The following is a 19,449-nucleotide window of genomic DNA, read 5'->3' as shown; positions in this document are numbered from 1 at the left end:
CCGAATTTATCAAATTATGAGTAGTTCCCCCCAACTGTGACTTTGTCTCCACCTTGGACCCCATCCTCCCGCTGCTCAAATTCTTGGACACACCCCTGAAGTCGCTGGATTTTCCAGTCTAGTTTCTGCTTGTTTGTAGTGCAGGATGGAGGGCCTGACAAGGAACAGCGTCCAGTTATGTACAGATTGACATATACATTAAAAAGAACATGGCATTTGGGAAAAACGCTGCTGTCCTGGCAAAATTTCTCTCATGGTGTATGTCTGTCTTCATTAGCTCCATTACAGGAGAAACGAACCATGGTAAATCTAATTTCATTTCATTTTGATTGAACATTTTGGAATTGAATTACCTCAAACCCGAGAATTGTGACAATAATCGACTGAGTAGAGAGAGAGAGAGAGAAATGGGGTTTAAAGTCCACTCGACACAAACTAGGTCATTTCGGTTCAATTTTATTTCAATAAATTGCTTGCACGTAGGGGAGGAAACCGGAGGACCCGGAGAAAACCCACAAGGGTTGGACAGGCGACCCAACTCCTTGTCACATACAATCGGAAATCGAAACCACGCCAATTGACTCAATGACAGACCTTATGATACAGAGCATGCTAACTATTCAGCCATCCAACGCCTCTGACTGATTAAGAAAGTATTTCAACCAACCATGGCAGCTGAAACATATTCGCTGCGTTTAATCAATCATAAATCTACTCTATCTGGGTTGGGACAACTCCTCAATATGCGCTTGAAAAATTCAGAATTTTAATATGGGCTGCCCTTATGAGTCATAATCCAATAAAGAATCTCTACAGATTTTAAAAATATCCATAAAGGACTCTGACCTGTGAAATGGTCGGATGACGGACAAAGGTGATGACAATATAAGACCATATTAAATATTTGTGTATAAAATTTTGGCTGGTCAAGTGATTTAATGTGTGCGCTTTAGATCATCAGGTCTGTCATTGTGTCACATGAGTAAGGTGGCCTGATGAACCTCGTGGGTTTAGTCCCACTGCTATATAAAGATCCCTACTTGAAAGCGATTTGTTGAAATGAAATGGTACCATATTGATAGTCCCAATATGTTAAACATACATTATGCAAGAACTAAATCTGCCTATTGTAGGTCTTTCTTTAGGCCTGAAATGTTATCTAAATTATTAATTAGACATTAAGTTAAAACTTATCCAGGCCATAATCAACTCTCAATGGCATCGGATAATTCTGATATTAAACTGATTAGAACAGTTCAGCCATATTTTGATTTAAGCTAAAAATGGAGGAGCGAGACTAAGCTTCGAATAACCAGTACAGTGGTTGAAATTATTGCACACGCCTTGTCAACCTTCAAAGGCTAATATCTTCGCTGGCAATAGAGTAACTTGAATGAAATTTCCAAATTATTAATTTTACATTATCTATTTTCGAATTATCTAAATCTTACATAATGTATCTTTAAAATCCATTTTTCTCTCTCTGTAAAAGTTATTGCAACAGAATTAAAAACATCAATCTGTTTTCTTATAGATGTGTTTATTTCCACTCATATAAAACATACATGTATATATTTATATATCAACCAAAATATACATAAAACACAAGCTAAATAAAATATATTCTTAACACATTGACTGACAATTCTATTGGTTTAAGCTACTGGCCAGAATTATTCGCTCCTTTGGATATTTTACAAAACTCCTAACGGTCTGTTGATGGAATTCTGTTAATGAATGAAATCAAGTGGGATTTAATGTGTTACTGTTCTATACAAACTTGGCTTATGAAGACAAAATTCTAACAGCTTGGAAATTATTGGCTCTGGAGCAAATTTTTAAAAATCTAATCATCTGTTGCTGGAATTCTAATAGGAAATGAAATGGGATTTGACATCATACTTTTCTCCCCTGATAAAGACTGAATTTTAACATGATAGAATTTAATTGGTCTTGAGCAAATTTTACACAAATCTCAACTACCGAGTATCGCTATCTAGAATTTTAACAGGAAATGAAATCAAATGGGATTTTACTTTTCAGCATCAACTTTGCTGATGAAGTAAGAATTTTAACACATGGAAATGATCAGGTAGATATATAATTCACAAACACAAACACAATATCGAGTGGATATTAAACCCCATTTCTCTCTATCTCTCATCCAGATTTTTCGGCGTGATTACCCCTTGTTAGTGACGCAGAGCGGTGGGCCTGACAAGGACAGCTGTCTAGTCGTTTGGATGGGATGAAAAACCGAGGTCCCGTGTATACATTGGCATGCACGTAAAAGATCCCTTGACAGTTGGAATTTGATATAAGAGTAGGCCGTAGTGCCGCTGTCCCGGCAAAATTTCCTTCATAGCACACTGTATGGTGCATGCCCGTCTTCATTAGCCCAGTTCGCAGCAGAACAGTAGGAAGTTAAACCCCATTTCATTTCATTTCATTTCACCAGTATTTTTATCATGTCGGCAGAGACCAGTCAATGTGTTAACACCTTTCCTTAACATTCACACATCTTTTATAAGGGCATGCGTAGAATAATACTTACAATATATTACAACATGGCCGGATTAAGTAAGAACAAATCTCCGATAACACAGTTACATCCAATTACAATAGTTTAAACATTTAACATGTGGTATTAGTTACATTTACCGGTAAGTTTAATTGACCATTTTCGAAACAGGTCAAAATTACTTCTACCTACAACGCATCAAACAGCCCAAGTTACAGAACTAGTATGTGTGAAATAGCTTTATCTAACGTCCGCTTCCACCAAGGTGATATCGCAGACAAGCAGAACTAGTATACAGCCAGAGCTATTTATCTGATTGGGGCCGTTCAGGGCGCTACCCGGTACAGTAGTAGTTCTGACTGGTCCCAATGCTTAAGGGTTAAAATTACTCCTCCCAGGACTGGCTCAAACAAATCTAGAGCTATTTATGTGACTGTGGCAGTTTGGGGCGCTACAAGGAGTAGTAGTTTAGACCGGCCCCAGTGCTAAGAGTTTTTTCAGTGCAGATGAATCAGAAATGTCTTTCCAATTACAGAGTGATTATATAGTCCCCATTACTCTAGCCTCATACATGTAATACTTTAAATATATTTGCTGCCTCACAGTTTATTGCCCATGTAGCTCTCATACAACTTACTACCACATAGTAGACCAACTCCATTTGTCACTTCCAGAAGCAGTAGAAGCTCTTCCAGATAAGTTTATCTACCATTGACGTCATATACGTCAATGATATCTAAAGTTGCGGTATTCCGCCATTTGGTTTTCTGTCTTTTCTAGGTAAGGACTGGAAGAGACGGAATAACTTCTGAGTGTGGAAGAGTCCAAATGAAGTGCGCAGTAGAGATCTTCTGGAAGGGAGAGTAGACAAATCATGTCTGCCTCATTTGTAATGTAGGCATCTTTTTTACACGATATAGAAATCATGGATTAAGAAAAACCAAAGCATAATTTGAACGAATATTTTCAGTATTGCACGAGGTATTATTCCATTTATTACAATACTTCTTTTGTGTCATTTCAACCTTTGTTCATTGGCAAGGCCATATTAAAAACAGCATTGAGTGGCTTCTTTGAAAATTTGTGACAGCTAACGAATGAGTTACGTATTATCAATACATCCTAGAGATGGTATGATGAATATATTCTTGTGTAGAGATGGTATTAATACATGACAAGTATATTCTATCAGGAATCTTGGGTAGAAGAACTGGACTTCATCTTCTTGGGTCTATACCTACAATATAAAACTATACTGGAATAAAGATTTAAACGGCATCTTTGACTCGGGTGAAAAAATAAAATGCTGACTTAACGGAAGTCTCAGATTGACATTTGAGTGTTGGTTACAATCTGATTAAAACACAGATTCTATTTCGTTTCGTTTTTTATAGTTCAAAATTTCGTTTTACTCTGTATATTTCACTTACCTGTCCCATTCTTTGTGATTAAGTTTAGTGAAATCATCTTCTGAGGCTATATCTTCTAAATATTTACTCAGTTTTAAAAGTTCTGTGTCTTTTTCACGATTAAAATGAGCTTTTCTAAAAGCTTTAATCTGAAAAAAAAAGGAACATTTTTGTCAGTCTAATAACAAAATAAGGAGATCTAGATGGCAGGGCAGGTGTTAATACCATCTTTCCTCCATCATAAATATATCTGATTAGATATTATAATTAACAATTATCTTGGAAGTAAATCTGATATCAATTTTGTCTGAGGTATAGTGCCATGAAATGAACCTTTAGCTCTACCAAGACTAAAATTGTGGCAATTTTCGTAAGAATCTACCTCCTGAAATGACAATCCCCTTTGTTGTTGTTGTTTATTACAGATTTAACGTCCAATACAATAAATATGATATATGGAGAGGTTGATTGAATTAAATTATTTACACTTGAAAATTGTTAAAAACACAAATTAAAAAAGCCCTCGGATATCAAAAGTCCCTTAAAACACACTTATAAATTTACTGTCGTGAGAAGAGTGTTCTTTTTAAATAAATTAGATTTATTGAAGGAATATTAACTAATGTACAACAAGTTAAAACACTGAAACGAATTTGTTGAAGATTTAGGAAAATATTTTGCAAGAATCTTTAAGAATTAGCCGGTCGTTGACCTAGAGAAACCTACTGTTGGTTCCGATTCAGAGATTCTCTGGAAATCGGAGGAAGGTCAATCAAAAGATACTTATGATTATAAAAACACTTACCCGTAATCCTGTCTGTGGGTTCATTATAAAATTTCTTCTAATATCATCAAACATAATAGTATTAGCAGCACTCCATTGTTTAAACTTTCCCCATACTACACCTAGTGGTTTCACCTAAAATATATAGCATTGCTTGATAAACACTAGCAAAGCCGCATTGACACGTCACTCAGTAATAAGCAGTAATTGTATTCGATGGCAATCTTTATTTACCAGGATTTTCTGTCCACCCATCTTTAATTTACAACTGTCAAGGCAAAAGGACAAGGAGGACTTTGGTTTTTCCTTCCCTTCCAAAAGACTATGCACACCATCCTGATCAAGATTCTATGTACCAGAAGTATGGAATTTTGTTTCCTTGACTTGATAGGGAAATGTACATCATGTCTGTCTATAATGAATTTTTTATCAAACTTACTTACCATCCAGTTCTATGAAAGAAAGTCTAGAGTAACTTACATCTATGAGACCATATTTGGGCGTATGTACAGATATCATAGCATCACTATCTAAATAAAAGGCGATTTTATAATCACTGTGTTTACTGACACCTAAACCATTCATCTTAGTTTCAATCCACTTCATACCAGTAGCAGCTATAAATAAATAGACAAAGATAGAGAAATGTCCACTCCACTGAACACAAACTAGGTCATTTCGGGACTAACATATGGTTCAATTTTATTTCAATAATTAGCTTGTCAACTGTAATCTAAATATTTGGATAACTATAGATTATTTTTATTAGGGTTCCAACTCCCAGCTGTTATAATATAAGTATTAAACTTACACCATATGACTATATCATAATATTGATAAGCTGTGGTTAAAAACTCATGTAGATACGGTCTCATTAATTCATTAGGTGTTTCAGCTACAGATCTGTGATCTAAAATATACAATTCATTAAACTAAAAAAAAAAAATACCAGACTACATAATTTTGGTTGATGATTTTTAGAAAAGAACAAGTTTTAATATCAAAGAGAGAGAGAGAAATGAAGTTTAACATCCACTCAACACAAACTAGGTCATTTCGGGACCAACACATCATCCAATTTTATTTCAATAATTTGCTTGCGCGTAGGTGTCTTTAGCAGTGGGAGAAAACCCACGAGGTTGGACAGGTGACCCTACTCCTTGTCACGTCCAACAAGGTAATCGAAACCACGCGAGTTGACTCAACAATAGATCTTGTGATACAGCGTGCACGTGCTAACCATTCGGCCATCCAACACCCCTATGAGGGAAATTTTGCCCGGACAGCGGCACTACGGCCTACTCTTATATCGAATTCCAACTGTCAAGGGGTCTTTTACGTGCACGCCGATGTGTACACGGGACCTCGTTTTTTTGTCCCATCCGAACGACAAGACAGTTGGCCTTGTCAGACCCTCTATCCTGCATCTCTGACAAGGTGAAAGTTCTATCAATCTTGATAACTGAATGCATGTGATTTGATATATGAGTTTGTTGTTTATTATTTGAAATGTTCAATGGACTATCCAACCAGATGATATAACAATAACGAAATCTTACCAAATAAAGTATAATCAATATCTAATACTAATAATTTCTTCCCTTCTCTTGGTTCATTTAATATTTTGATTTCATAATCTTTGATTCTTTTCTCAATCTTAGCTAGAAACTCTTCTCTGCAATAAATACAAACAATTAATACTTTTAGAGAGTATTGGTCACTCCAGCCCAAATGGTCTAATTTTTGACTATAATGAATATTGTTCTAAACAAAATACAGTCATATGTCAGTGTATATTGTAACTGTGAGTCGGGTTGTTCATGTAGACATGCAAGGACCTGTGGGAAATGTTGTCTCAATCTACCAGTAAATCATGTATTCTGCATACTTCCAAGTGCCTATGCAAGGTAGAGGTCATTTTCCCTCACGTTATTTTGTCAAGGCGGAGAAAATTTAAGCTAGAAAGATACAAAAAATTGGATTTTTCTGTGAACAATGATGATCTTTTTTAATCACAAGCAGTGGCTAGAAATAAAATGTTGGCCTACAAATCGATTGACATGACAGGTGATTTCAACAATAAGACGCAGTCCTGAGTCCTGACTTCTGCAACACAAATTCGACATATACGTAAAACAATTGTTAAACATACATTATGCAAAAGCTAAATCTGCCTATTGCAGGTCTTTCTTTAGGCCTGAAATGTTTTCTAAATTATTAATTAGACATTAATTAACTTATTGAGGCCATAATCAACTCTCGATGGCATCGGATTTCTCCAATATTAAATAGATTAGAACAGTTCAGCCATATTTTGATTTAAGCTAATAATGGAGGAGCAAGGCTTAGCTTCGAACAACCAGTACAGTGGTTGAAATTATTGCACACGTCTTGTCAAACCTTCAAAGGCTAATATCTTCGCTCGCAATAGAGTAATTTGAAACCTTAGAGAACCCTTCAATCACAATCAGACAACCTCTTAATTAAGCCCTTTTCAAAAACCAACCCCGGTGATAGATCTTTCGCCGTCGGTGCTCCGAAGTTATGGAATTCAATATCAAACGAAACCAAAAGCGCAAATTCTATTAAAGGTTTTAAAAAGTATATCAAAACCAAAATTTTTAATCAAATATACAACTGATTGAATACGGTTCTAGCTGTGTTTGTGTCAGACTTTTACCATGTGTACTAAATAATGTTCTCCGTTTTATGTTTATGTCTTTTTTATGGATTAGTGTGTTGTGATTGTTGTAATTTAATATTACTATTAGTTGTACTTATGTAAAGCGCCCGAGAGCAGCTCGCTGATTTGAACTGTTGGCGCTATATAAATCAATTATTATTATATACCTGTTTTCTATGGCTATTTCATCTTCCTCAATATCAAAATCATTGACAACTTCTGGCATATCTTCTGGTGGTTCAGCTACTTTGGCCTGGAAACATTCAAATAAGATCAAACATTTTGTTAAAATAAATTATCAAAAAATCCAGAACAATACATAATGTGTTTCAGGTTTGTATCAGTTACTCCCCTTGAAAATCTTCGGAGAGGAGTTCTATTAAATTCCCTCATGAGTTTAAACGGCTCCACACTCCATATCGGAATTAAGATGGGCACAAATGTCACTTTAAAATTGATGCCGTGAACAAATGGCTTTTACTAATAAAAATAAAATTGGTCCTGTTAAACTCCATCCATCCATCCATCTCTCTCTTCCCCTGTTGGTTAGGTTTTTGTATTTAATAGTGATGGGTATTAGAATTAGTTACATTTATACACCAGTAGTGACATCTTTTACAGCTAGTTAAAAACACCTGTTAATTAATGACTACTCTATATAATTTCAAACCACTTTCTATACCTAATTAATGATATACACAAATATTGGTTAGGTTTGTGTATTCAATAGAGATGGGTATTAGAATTAGTCACACATTCACAAGTGACATGTTTACACCTAGTTAAAAACACCTGTTAATTAATTACTACTGTATAATTTACTAACAACTTTCTGTGGAAATGTTGTCTACGATATCACCTTGTTGGAACTGGAGGTAAAATAAAGCTATTTCACATACATTTTGTGGATAACGGGGGGCTAGTTCAAAGTAAATATGACTTGCTTCATTTTAATGGTATAAATTTTCATTTGTACCAGTAAGCTTTACATACATGTAATACCGTGAATGGTTTGAATTTTACAATTTGTTTAGTCAGAATGTTGCAATTTGAGATGCTGAATAAGCATTCTGTAAGAATCTGTTTAATATATTGTGTGGTTGCCCTTTAATTGCTGCAAAAAGGTAAGTCAGCTACCAGTATTTTAGAGTAATGTTTGAATGACTATCTCCTCTTGTCTTGTAATTATATCATAAATTGATTCCCAAACTTTTGATATAGATACATGTATAAATGTATATTTCAATGACTGAATCCTACCAATTCTTCTTCTCTTGTTCCCATCATCATAAGTTTTGTTTTAGGTTTCAGTTGTAAACTTGATAACTGTATTTCTTTATCTGGTAATTTACCTGGGGAATAAAAGGTATATATTTTACTATAATAGCATTGGTTTAACATCCACTCGACAAAAACTAGGTCATTTCGGGACTAACATATGGTTTTAATTTTATTTCAATAATTCGCTTGCGCATAGGGGTCTTTAGCAGTGGGAGGAAACCAGAGGACCCGGAGAAAACCAACGAGGTTGGACAGGCGACTCTACTCCTTGTCACGTACAACTGGGGATTCGAAACCACGCCAGTTGACTCAATGACAGGCCTTACGATGAATTATAATGACATACAGTGTTTGTAGCAGAGAGCTAGAGCTAAAGTACTGGTACTGTCATATATAATATTACTATTACACTGTTTGTAGCTTGCAGGAGCTAACATGGAAGTAGTTGGATGGTAATATAGCTTTTTTAGCAATGAGCTAGCAGGACAGTAGAATTATAAATGAAATGAAATGAAATGGGGTTTAACGTCCTACTGTTCTGCTCTGACTGGGCTAATGAAGATGGGCATACACCATACAGAGTGCTATGAGGGTAATTTTGACCAGGCAGCAGCACTATGGCCTACTCTTATATCGAATACCAACTGCCAAGATATCTTTAACATGCACGCCAATGTATACATAGGACCTAGGTTTTTAGTATCATCTGAATGACTACACAGCTGTCCTTGTCAAACAGCAGAATTATACTATCAAACTCATCACAATAAATATACTCAACAAATTAACACTAAACTTATTCAAAGATGCTATTAAGTCGATAAAGAGAGAGAGAGAGAGAGAGAGGGGGGGGGGGGTAGCATCTAGATAATTTTGGGACTAACATATGGTTTAATTTCTTTTCAATAATTCACTTGTGGCTAGGGGTCTATAGCAGTGGGAGGACCCAGAGAAAACTCACAAGGTTTGACAGGCAACCCTACTCCTTGTCACATACAACCGGGGAATCGAAACAACGCCAGTTGACTCAATGACAGACTCTATGATACGGCATGCACACGCTAACCATTCAGCCATCCAACCCCCCAGTCAATAAAGAGAAATCTAGACTCAGCTAATTTATCTTTTTATAAATTATTGTTTATGAATTTTATTTAGTACAGTACATATACATGTTCTTTGAAATTGTTGTGTCTCAATCCCCTCCACCCCCACCAACCCCTAACTGATAGTGTTTGTGTCCACAGTTACATAATTAAACAATTCTCTCCTGATAAATACTTGGTAGTAAATAGTGTACATCTGGTGAAGCGATCTCAGAATCTGATAAATATGCACTGTCCATAATTGACAATGACATGACTTTAAATCGCCTGTATTATAGCGATGAAGTAAATAAAAAAAATTGTGTCATTTTCCACGAATTTCATAAGATAAATATATTTCTGTTATATTATATCATGTCTGCTTAATTCAGTTAATTTTAAATCTACAACAAAATTACTTTGGATCATTTGAAAGTACAAATATAAATTGTTTATTTCGTTTTCCGCTTATTCTTTGTTTATTTCAGTTGCATTCCATGCTTGGATACCTTTTACTTTCAGGCCTAACAATTTCTGTCGTTCAGGTAAAACATTGGTCTGCTTGTAAATAGCTGCTTTTAAGTCTGAAATTGTGTCTGATTCTAATAAACCAACAATACAATACTCCTGGCCGCTCCATTTTACAATCAAATCTCCCACTTCGTTAGCCATTTCCGTCTGCTTTATTTTGATTTTTACAGCGAGCACCTGCTTCCGGTTTTTACGTCATCTCTCACCTCGACCTACCAGTCTTAAAGTTCCACGATCAAAGGTACATTGCTGCTATATTGACTTTAATGGCATTTTATTCTATCTTTATTATGTCGAACCCCGATGCCCTTGCCTTTAAATTAGATAATTAGTTTATTTTGAGCAGTTTAACCTATCCATTCCATTGTTCGAGTTTGGCCTCTTTTTTTTGTGTAACAAATTGTAACTTTTCTTGCTCGATTTAATGGAGTTGCCTCCCTTAGCTCTTTATTGACGATCAAACGTCAAACTCCTTCTCTTTCCTAACTATATCAGGACTAACACACGATAGAAAATATCGACTCTTGTCTACGCCAGTGGAGGGAATTTTGCAAAGAAAGTGACATTTCTACCTGCGAAAGATTCTTTTAATGTGCTAAAATTATCAAGGTTCCGCTGGAAATGGTAAACTCCTGGCTTGAAATGTTAAAAACATCTTTTTCAAAAATAAATATTTTTAAATTACAAACATTATCAATAACAAAAAGTAAAAATTAGACTATGTTTAAACAAAAATAAATAAAACGCGAATTGCAGTTAAAACCCTTAGCTGAATATTTTAACCCAATAATATTTACACATTTGGCTTCATTGCCTGGAATAAAACTATGGTGTCGGTAATTTAACAAATTTTCAATATTTTCAACTAAACATTGCCAACATACATGAAAAAATTAACTTTATTGATGTGTCTCACTGATTTCATCAAATATCATTCATAGGTGGTTATGCTAATTGGTAAACGTTGTACGGAGGCCTTTATCGGTGTAAGGCCACTGTTCACCCCCTATGACGGGGGGCTGGGTTGTTGAATGGTTAGCGTGCGCGCGCTGTATCATAAGTATCATGAGTCAACTGGCGTGGTTTCGAATCCCCGGTTGTACGTGGCAAGGAGTAGGGTCGCCTGTCCAACCTCGTGGGTTTTCTCCGGGTCCTCCGGTTTCCTCCCACTGCTAAAGACCCCTACGCGCAAGCGAATTATTGAAATAAAATTAAACCATATGTTAGTCCCGAAATGACCTAGTTTGTGTCGAGTGGACGTTAAACCCCATTTCTCCCTCTCTCTCTCTCACCCCCTATGACAATTCCTGTATAGTGGTCGATACCGGTATCTTGGGCGCATATATTTGAAGATAAGGAATGGGAAATATTTTTGTATTCTGCTTGACATAGTACTTTAAACGGCCCGTACAATTTTAAGCTGTTTTATTAGTTCCTCAAACACGCGAAGACAATGCAAATTCGGCAAACTACTTCTTTCAAAAGAGTTGTTTGCAAATTTGAAATATCAGTGAAAACAAAGAAGAATTCGACAAATAAAGGAGCAGAAATTCATTCCCGAAGAATGTGACGATCTACATAGCTTTAACTTTCATCGTTTCCAATATACGGTCCTAAGGGGAGGATTCTTTTTCAATTATTGACTTTGAAGACGGGCCTAGAATGTTTCACGTTCCGCCCACGCACCACGTGACCCATATCAAAAGGTGAGAGATGTATTGTATTTTAGACAGGTTGATATGAAGGAGGATAATAAGTACATTTATATATCAGCAAACCCAGTATTAGTGTAATGCGGATAGACTATAAACATTATTGAATAGAGTTTATTATTTTTATCTTGAGAAATATTAGAATATTAATACGCAAGAATCCGTAAAAAGAAAGGTAAAGTTGGAATACAGGTAAGTAGTAAATAGTTAGTATATATACATACTGTTGTTTATTATGTTTGACTTGTACTAACTGCACCTTATTTTATACACGTGACAAATCACAGGTTAACAACAGCAATAGGTTCCAAAACTTTATGACAGTCAATAAATAAAATTCATGATTGAATCTGTATAATTTTAACGTCCTGCTTTTCTGCACCAATCTGTCTAATGAAGACGAATATTCGCCATGCAGTGAAATGTACGCGAATTTTGCCAGGACAGCGGGGATTCCGCCTACTCTTCGTCGAATTCCAACTACCAGGGGTTCTTTGACGTGTTACGCCAATGTGTACACGGATGGTCTTCCATTTTGTGTCCCTTCCGCACGACTAGGCACAGACGCAACCCCTGACTAGCGGGGGAAGGTTAGGTCTAAATATTAAGGCCAACTGCAGATTTCGTCATGGTCGTGAGATGTAAAGAGGGTTAGGGCACGTGATTGTGGATTAGGGTAGCCCAGTTTACATCTCCTGACCTTTGACCATCGTGACCCCGACAGAAAAACAACATATATCAGTTATTAATGTTTATATTAAATAAAATTTAACGAGATATCAGTGATATTGTTTTAGCACACTAATTCAAAAACTATGAAATATTTATCACGTCACGCGGAACACCTGGTAACACGTCAGTTGATGATATCAGAGATACTGTATAGTGAGTGTATTAAGTCAATATCTATAGAATATTTCATGGCGGATCCAGGGGGGGGGGGGGGTCCTGGCATAATAATATTTTCTTTAAAAATGTTGACTCGTGCTTGTTTTGTGCCCTAATCACCCCCCCCCCCCTCCTCTGCTCAGGTACATATTTTTTTTGTAAATCAACACTTTTTATGAGAAAAGTTTCTCGGTCGTGTGCTTTATCCTCGTCATATGTGGGATAGGATGGGCACTCAAAGCACGAGATAATGATATAGACATTATGTGATATCACAATTAATGCTTTGCATCCATGAAATTGAATCACAATGTCATTGTATTAATTCAAATTAAAAATTGACGTCAAACGAGGTGTTGAATATCTCTGTTTAAAAACCTCAATGTGTACGTATATACGCCAAAATGACGATAGAGACAATGCGGGAAGGGGGAGGAGGAGAGAGATACATTGTCTCGAGAACCTGGCAAACCCCCTCCTGCAAAAATTCCTGGATCCGCCCCTGTATTTATCGTGAAATACGTCAAAACTTGTTTCAAAAAATGTATCATTTATTACATATTTTATACAACGGTGCTGAAGGTGATTAGAGCACAAATCAAGCACGAGTCAACATTTTAAAGAAAAATATTTTGTTTATGTTTTATTAGTGTAAGTTTTTAAATATATGAAGAGGGGTGGATTAGAATAAGAAAACAACTCATTTCCTGGCTCTTATAGTTTATAGATTGATCAAGGGCGTTAGAAAATACGACTCCATTATTTAATTGACTATAATAATGACTATAGAAGTGAAAGCGACTAGTGTATTGTTATTGTATTTTGAAGAGGTATGTACTAAAGTTCGGCTGTTTGATCTTCTCTACTTGTTCCTTTCTTTATTAGATACTTCATATAAATTCTACATACTTTGTTACTTGTTTGTCAAACCTGACTATAACTTTTCATTAATAACGACTATAGTCAACACACAAAACTTGTACCTATAAACTGCCGAACTTGAGGACCTACAACTTTCTCTATTCATTAGTCCTGTCCAAATTTTGTGGTATACTTTTAAATAAAATATAATATGGAATTGAGCTATATTTTGTCTCGATTTATTATGTTTTACAAATCTCACAAGTGTATTAAAGCTTTACTTGTATTAGTCTTTAGAACATAATATTTGGTGTGAGCAATCTATTTGTTGAGGGAAAGCAATTTGTACAAATTTGTAGAATGGGTTAAAGTTAAACAAATTTCTGTGTTATTTGCTATACAGTTGTCCCTACTTCGATAAACGGGCATACGCCATACATTGTGCAATAAGTGAAATTTTGCCCGCACAACAACGCTACTACCTGATCTTATTTCGAAATCCAACTGTCAAAGGGTTCTTTTACGATTTGTCGTCCCATCCGAAGGACTGCATCTTTAAGTCCTATGGCCGAAACGTACGCCCACTGTTTTGTGTCGCCTAGCCTTTCTGAATCCGCACCTGAAAGTTCAGATGGTTTTAAATCAGTTTGTTGTATTGATAATTTGCTTTTAAGTGCAAACAGGGGTCACCATTTTATTTATCTAAAGGCACATATGGTATTTAATAATTATCATAGAGAACGCGCGATAACACTGAACAATAAAACGGAATATTTAACAATGGCGTCAACTTATTAACTACAACAGCTCTCTACAAACACTCAATAATTGTCAATTCACATTGAACTTTCTCACTTTTTGTCGACGACATCTTCAACATCACACCATCGACTACTTGAAAGGCCATAATTTATTCATTTATCTCTTTGTATTTTTGTTATCTACATCATGCTATTTTAAAGGCGTGCTGTCGGAATCACATTCGATGAATTATTGTGACCCGCTCATCCTTTTAAAAGAGAAATTATCTATTTAATATATACTATTCTCCCCTTGAGTTCATCAGTAATACTCCTGTCCTGTAATTTGATCTTGAACGTCGATGGGATTCGGACCGTTGGTCAAATACCATCTAGCACCAACCAGGCTAATGAAGACGTGACTTGCACCACGCGGTGTGCTATGAAATGTTGGCCGGACCCCAGACAGCGGTGCTACGATCTACTGTTATTTTGATTTCCAAATGTTAGTGATAAATGGGGTTTAACGCCCATTCAACACAAAATAAAATTGAACCATTTGTTAGGCCCGAAATGACCTAGTTCAGAGGCGGATTCAACGGGGGCGCCACCCCACCCCCCACCCTAATTTTCGACAGTGCCCTTTTTTACTGCTGAAAGTGCCTTTTCTCAGACCCAAATATGTCCGTTCCCAACCCGTTGCAGGGATCTCAAATGACTCAAACCATCGACTCAAACACCTGGTCTAATTAATGCTTCCACTTTCAATCGAATTCTTGTTGTTTAGCTGACAGTGCCCTAATCCTATTATATAGAGTGACTATAGACAGATATCAATGATAGCATCTAGTGGAATCGGCGGCGTATACACTCATGCCCATTACCGACGCGCAAGAGTGCAACTTGATGTAGCATTGTGTGGACAGTACACAGTACAAGTTACAAAGTTTAATAGTGAAGTGGCTAGGGAATAGATTCGTCTTTTTCCCACCATGTATCAACTTTATATATTCCGTATTTAAGGAGTGAAATATACCATTTTAACAGTTTTCGAGTCGCATGTTCAACTGGCTTTTTTGCTCGATTTTAAGGCTCTTTTTCAGCGATTTCCAAGCGTTTACTTAGACGAAAATATCAGCCAAATAGCTCTTGGAATGGCTACAAATGCAAGGAAATGACGAAAAATTTTCTTGGGGGGGACCCCCCCCCCCCAAAAAAAACCCCACTCTCATCGGCGAGCCCCGTCTCCGCGGCCAGTGCCCTCATTTTGCGGCGAGCCCCACCCCTTTCAAAATTCCTAGATCCGCCCCTGTAGTTTGTGTCGAGTGGAACCCTCCCTCTCTCTCTCTCTCTCTCTCTCTCTCTCTTACGCACTGAGCTACCGAGGCTCCCGCACATAAAGAGAACGCATTCTATTCTATATAGGGGGGTTGGATGGCTGAATGGTTAGCGTGCGCGCGCTGTATCATAAAGTCTGTCATTGAGTCGACTGGCGTGGTTTCGAATCCCCGGTTGGACGTGGCAAGGAGTAGGGTCGCCTGTCCAACCTCGTGGGTTTTCTCCGGGCCCTCCGGTTTCCTCCCACTGCTAAAGAACCCTACGCGCAAGCAAATTATGTAAATAAAATTAAACAATATGTTAGTCCCGAAATGACCTAGTTTGTGTCGAGTGGACGTTAAACCCCATTTCTCTCTCTCTCTCTCTCTCTCTCTCTCTATTCTATATAGAACTTATCACACCTGTGGTTTTTAATGATTTACTATCATTTCTAGATACTATATCTATTGTATAAATTGACTTTGATGGACAAAACTGTTGTTAATTACAAAGTTTCAACAGTATACAATTCTACCCGTATATTGGTATACGGGATTTGTATTGTTTGTTGATTGAGTGTTTTGGCTGGAAATCAAGTACGATGAAAGGTGTGAGGTGTTTTTTTTTATTTTGTCACCGTGTTGAAGTTCGTCGACAAGTTCAACTAAAGGTCAGCGTTAATTATTTTCTATAATTAATTTTTTGCTTGAATATTTTCAAGCGGTGTCGACATGTTGAAATCATGCAAAGAATGTTTGATACATATGGTAGAATGTTTGCATTTAATTAAATCATATGCCGGTGATTATCTGAAAACTGATTTATTCTGCTTATGGTTTCGTGGTTTCTTGAATGCCCCACCAACCAGGCCCTTCACGTGTGTCTCAAAATACATAAATATGTACTATTTTAATGCAAAGATTGTTATTATAATGTACTTAGGCGTAGAAATGACATGAAATGAAATGAAATGGGGTTTAACGACCTACTGTTCTGCCCCGAACTCGGCTAATGAAGACGGGCATACGCCATACAGTGTGCTATGAGGGAAATGTTGCCGGACAACGGCACTATACGAAGTCCAACCGTCATGGGATCGTTAACGTGCATCTCTTGGGATGAAAATGGTTAATTTGGGTGCTGAAAAGTATGCCAATGAACCCAAGAGTAACAGTTTTGTAATGTTTAAATTTTTTCGTAGATTCCACTGAGTAGTAAGAAGTTTTATTTAATCCCTTCAAGTGCCTGTGATTCCACTAGTTAAATCAGAACCTTAAGAGCACCCGTTAGTCCGCTCGACCCCCCCCCCCCTCCGATATAAATCAGACTAGTATAAACATCATTTCTTGACCTAAAATTGATTACGAGTGGATATTCGCAGCGGGCAAAAACAACATAATGTGGTAATCGAATCTGTGAATTGTAGCAGTAATAATTCAACATTCCTCCTCGTTACAGCTAAAGGTTTATAATTTTTTTTTCCTTCAGATATATTTATGTTTGTTAAATAAGAGCAATTTAACTCTCAGGTATAGCCCCAAGTGTCGTTCGTGTAATATCTAGGTAATAACAGTTATATAATATATTTATATACATGTAATTAAATAAACGAGGCAATGATGTATATAATGGGCATTACCAATATCCCTGCAAGGTGAAACAAGGTCATTGAATCATTCCTTTTTAATTTGAGTTCCAAATTTGTATTAAAGCAACCGGTGGGGCCAATGGGGAGGGAGGTATTATGTATCATCCACAACTTTTAATATTTATCCCCCCTCCCTCCCCATATAAGATTTCCTCCACACGCTACAGGGCGGAGACAAATTAACTTGATTTATGATCCCTAGCCCAGGTTTCACAAAATGTTCTCAGACTTAAGTCAAGAATTTACTCAACTTTCAATCACTGTTTATGAGAAATAGTGTTATAAAGGGCTATATTTTAGTTAACATAAGGCGAACAATTTTAAGTTCATTCTTAACCTAAGTCTGAGACCGGGGCCTGGTCTCTGACATCTACGCCTAAACAGTGGCGAATATCGTGCACGAAGCAGATTGTGTTTACTCCTTCTGTAATATCTGAAACTATTAAATTTGGGACGGTTATGCATCTTGAAGTTTACTTTTGTATTCTTGAAATCGAAATTTATTTCTCTATTTATTTTATTTTTTAATCCACGCTAATATGTAGGCTAGATAATGTTCCGGCTTCGATTCAGTCGGATTTAAAATAGGCCTACCAATACATTTTCGCGGAAAACAAAATGTCGACGGGCTTATTACATAGCAAGACGCACAGATCGATGGAATTTCACACCATTCTAAATACTGAACGGAATTTAACCTTATTTAGACTGATATTCCAATGAAAGTTTTATCTTTCATAATATTGTAGTTTGTAAGTGATTCACGTAGCACTAAAATGACGCTTAGTTTTGATCGGGTGTTTGTTTTATGGAAAGGTGGGTGAGTGATTATTCCCAGGTGAAAGTTGGTGTTTAATGCTCGAGGCATTACGGGGAGAGAGAGGGGGGTCATTTCGGGACTAACATATGGTTCGATTTTATTTCAATAATTCGCTTGCGCGTAGGGATCTTTAGCTGTGGGAGGAAACCGGGGCACCCGGAAAAACCTCCCGAGTCTGGACAGGCGATCCTACGCCTTGTCACGTACAGCCGGGGAATCGAAAGCACGCCAGTTTACTCAACGACAGACATTATGATACAACGCGCACGCGGTAACCATTCTGCATTCGCCCCCCCCCCCCCCCCAGGCGTTACCATCTTTGTAATAAGTAATTAAAGTCATTATTATAATAATCATATGTTACAACATCAGATAAACATTTCCTTAATAATATGTTACATCATAAACATTTCTGTTACTAATGGTTGATAACTGGTAAAACGATGTAATGAAGATGTAATAACAATTCATTACATGGCGATCTTAAAGAAGCCTGGAAGATCTTCTCCAGCTGGTAAATAATTAATTTTCTATGTTGCCTGTATGTAGTTACATCAATCAAATTAGATGGTGTGCAAAATTGGAGGCAAATCTGTCTAGCCGTTGCTGACATATACATGATTTACGAATCTTTCATCAGTTGGTGTGCAAAATTGGAGAAAAATATGTCGAGCCGTTGCTGAGATATACCCGATTTACGAATCCTTCAATTTTTCATTGTATTAAACGATGACTTGTGACAAATATCTTACTGTAGGGCCGTCAGAAGAGCCGGGTTGGAGTGAGGACACAATTGCAAAACTGCAGTGTCCATTAGTGTAAAAACTGTCCCGAGGACAAACTCCCGAAATCATATACGCTGAACACCCTCAACACCCCATATGAATTTCGTTCTGCCCTTGTTTGTCGATAATTCAGCAGAGGTGTTGAAAATAAAATGTGTCTAGATTGTATGTTAGGAGACAAGTATGAAATTATCCGGACAATGCGTATGGCCATGTCGACTCACATGTGTAGTTTTATTTTATCCGGACCAGATCTAAATAAGAACTGATGGTGTATGTAAGAACATAACACCATTCAACCTATTGTTTAATATTTATCACCCTATTAACTCACAATTCAAAACATCTAAAAGGTTGGCATTCCAATCACACTCCTGATTTATA

The 19,449-nt window shown here is 36.7% G+C and overlaps 2 protein-coding genes across 2 annotated transcripts in view; one reads left to right on the top strand and one right to left on the bottom strand.

Moving 5' to 3' along the window:
• Positions 1-1,527: 1,527 nt before the first annotated feature.
• Positions 1,528-10,471, bottom strand: LOC126816869 (ubiquitin-like domain-containing CTD phosphatase 1). The gene is made up of 9 exons (XM_050543664.2): positions 10,273-10,471; positions 8,658-8,749; positions 7,565-7,650; positions 6,274-6,389; positions 5,526-5,624; positions 5,195-5,331; positions 4,736-4,849; positions 3,952-4,079; positions 1,528-3,758 (listed from the first exon to the last, which is right to left on the bottom strand). The coding sequence occupies exons 1-9, from the start codon at positions 10,433-10,435 to the stop codon at positions 3,710-3,712; spliced, it is 984 nt and encodes a 327-aa protein (XP_050399621.1). The 5' UTR covers positions 10,436-10,471; the 3' UTR covers positions 1,528-3,709.
• A 1,650-nt stretch (positions 10,472-12,121) lies between these two features.
• The window catches only part of LOC126816853 (uncharacterized), a 71,741-nt gene continuing 64,413 nt past the window's right edge, over positions 12,122-19,449 (top strand). The window contains exon 1 of the mRNA XM_050543629.2: positions 12,122-12,198. The gene's annotated coding sequence lies outside the window, so the exon portion shown is untranslated. The remainder of the gene's footprint in view (positions 12,199-19,449) is intronic.

The sequence above is a fragment of the Patella vulgata genome, chromosome 3 (genome assembly GCF_932274485.2).
Source record: "Patella vulgata chromosome 3, xgPatVulg1.2, whole genome shotgun sequence".
Lineage (NCBI taxonomy): Eukaryota > Metazoa > Mollusca > Gastropoda > Patellidae > Patella > Patella vulgata.
This window is presented reverse-complemented; position numbering and strand designations above follow the sequence as displayed.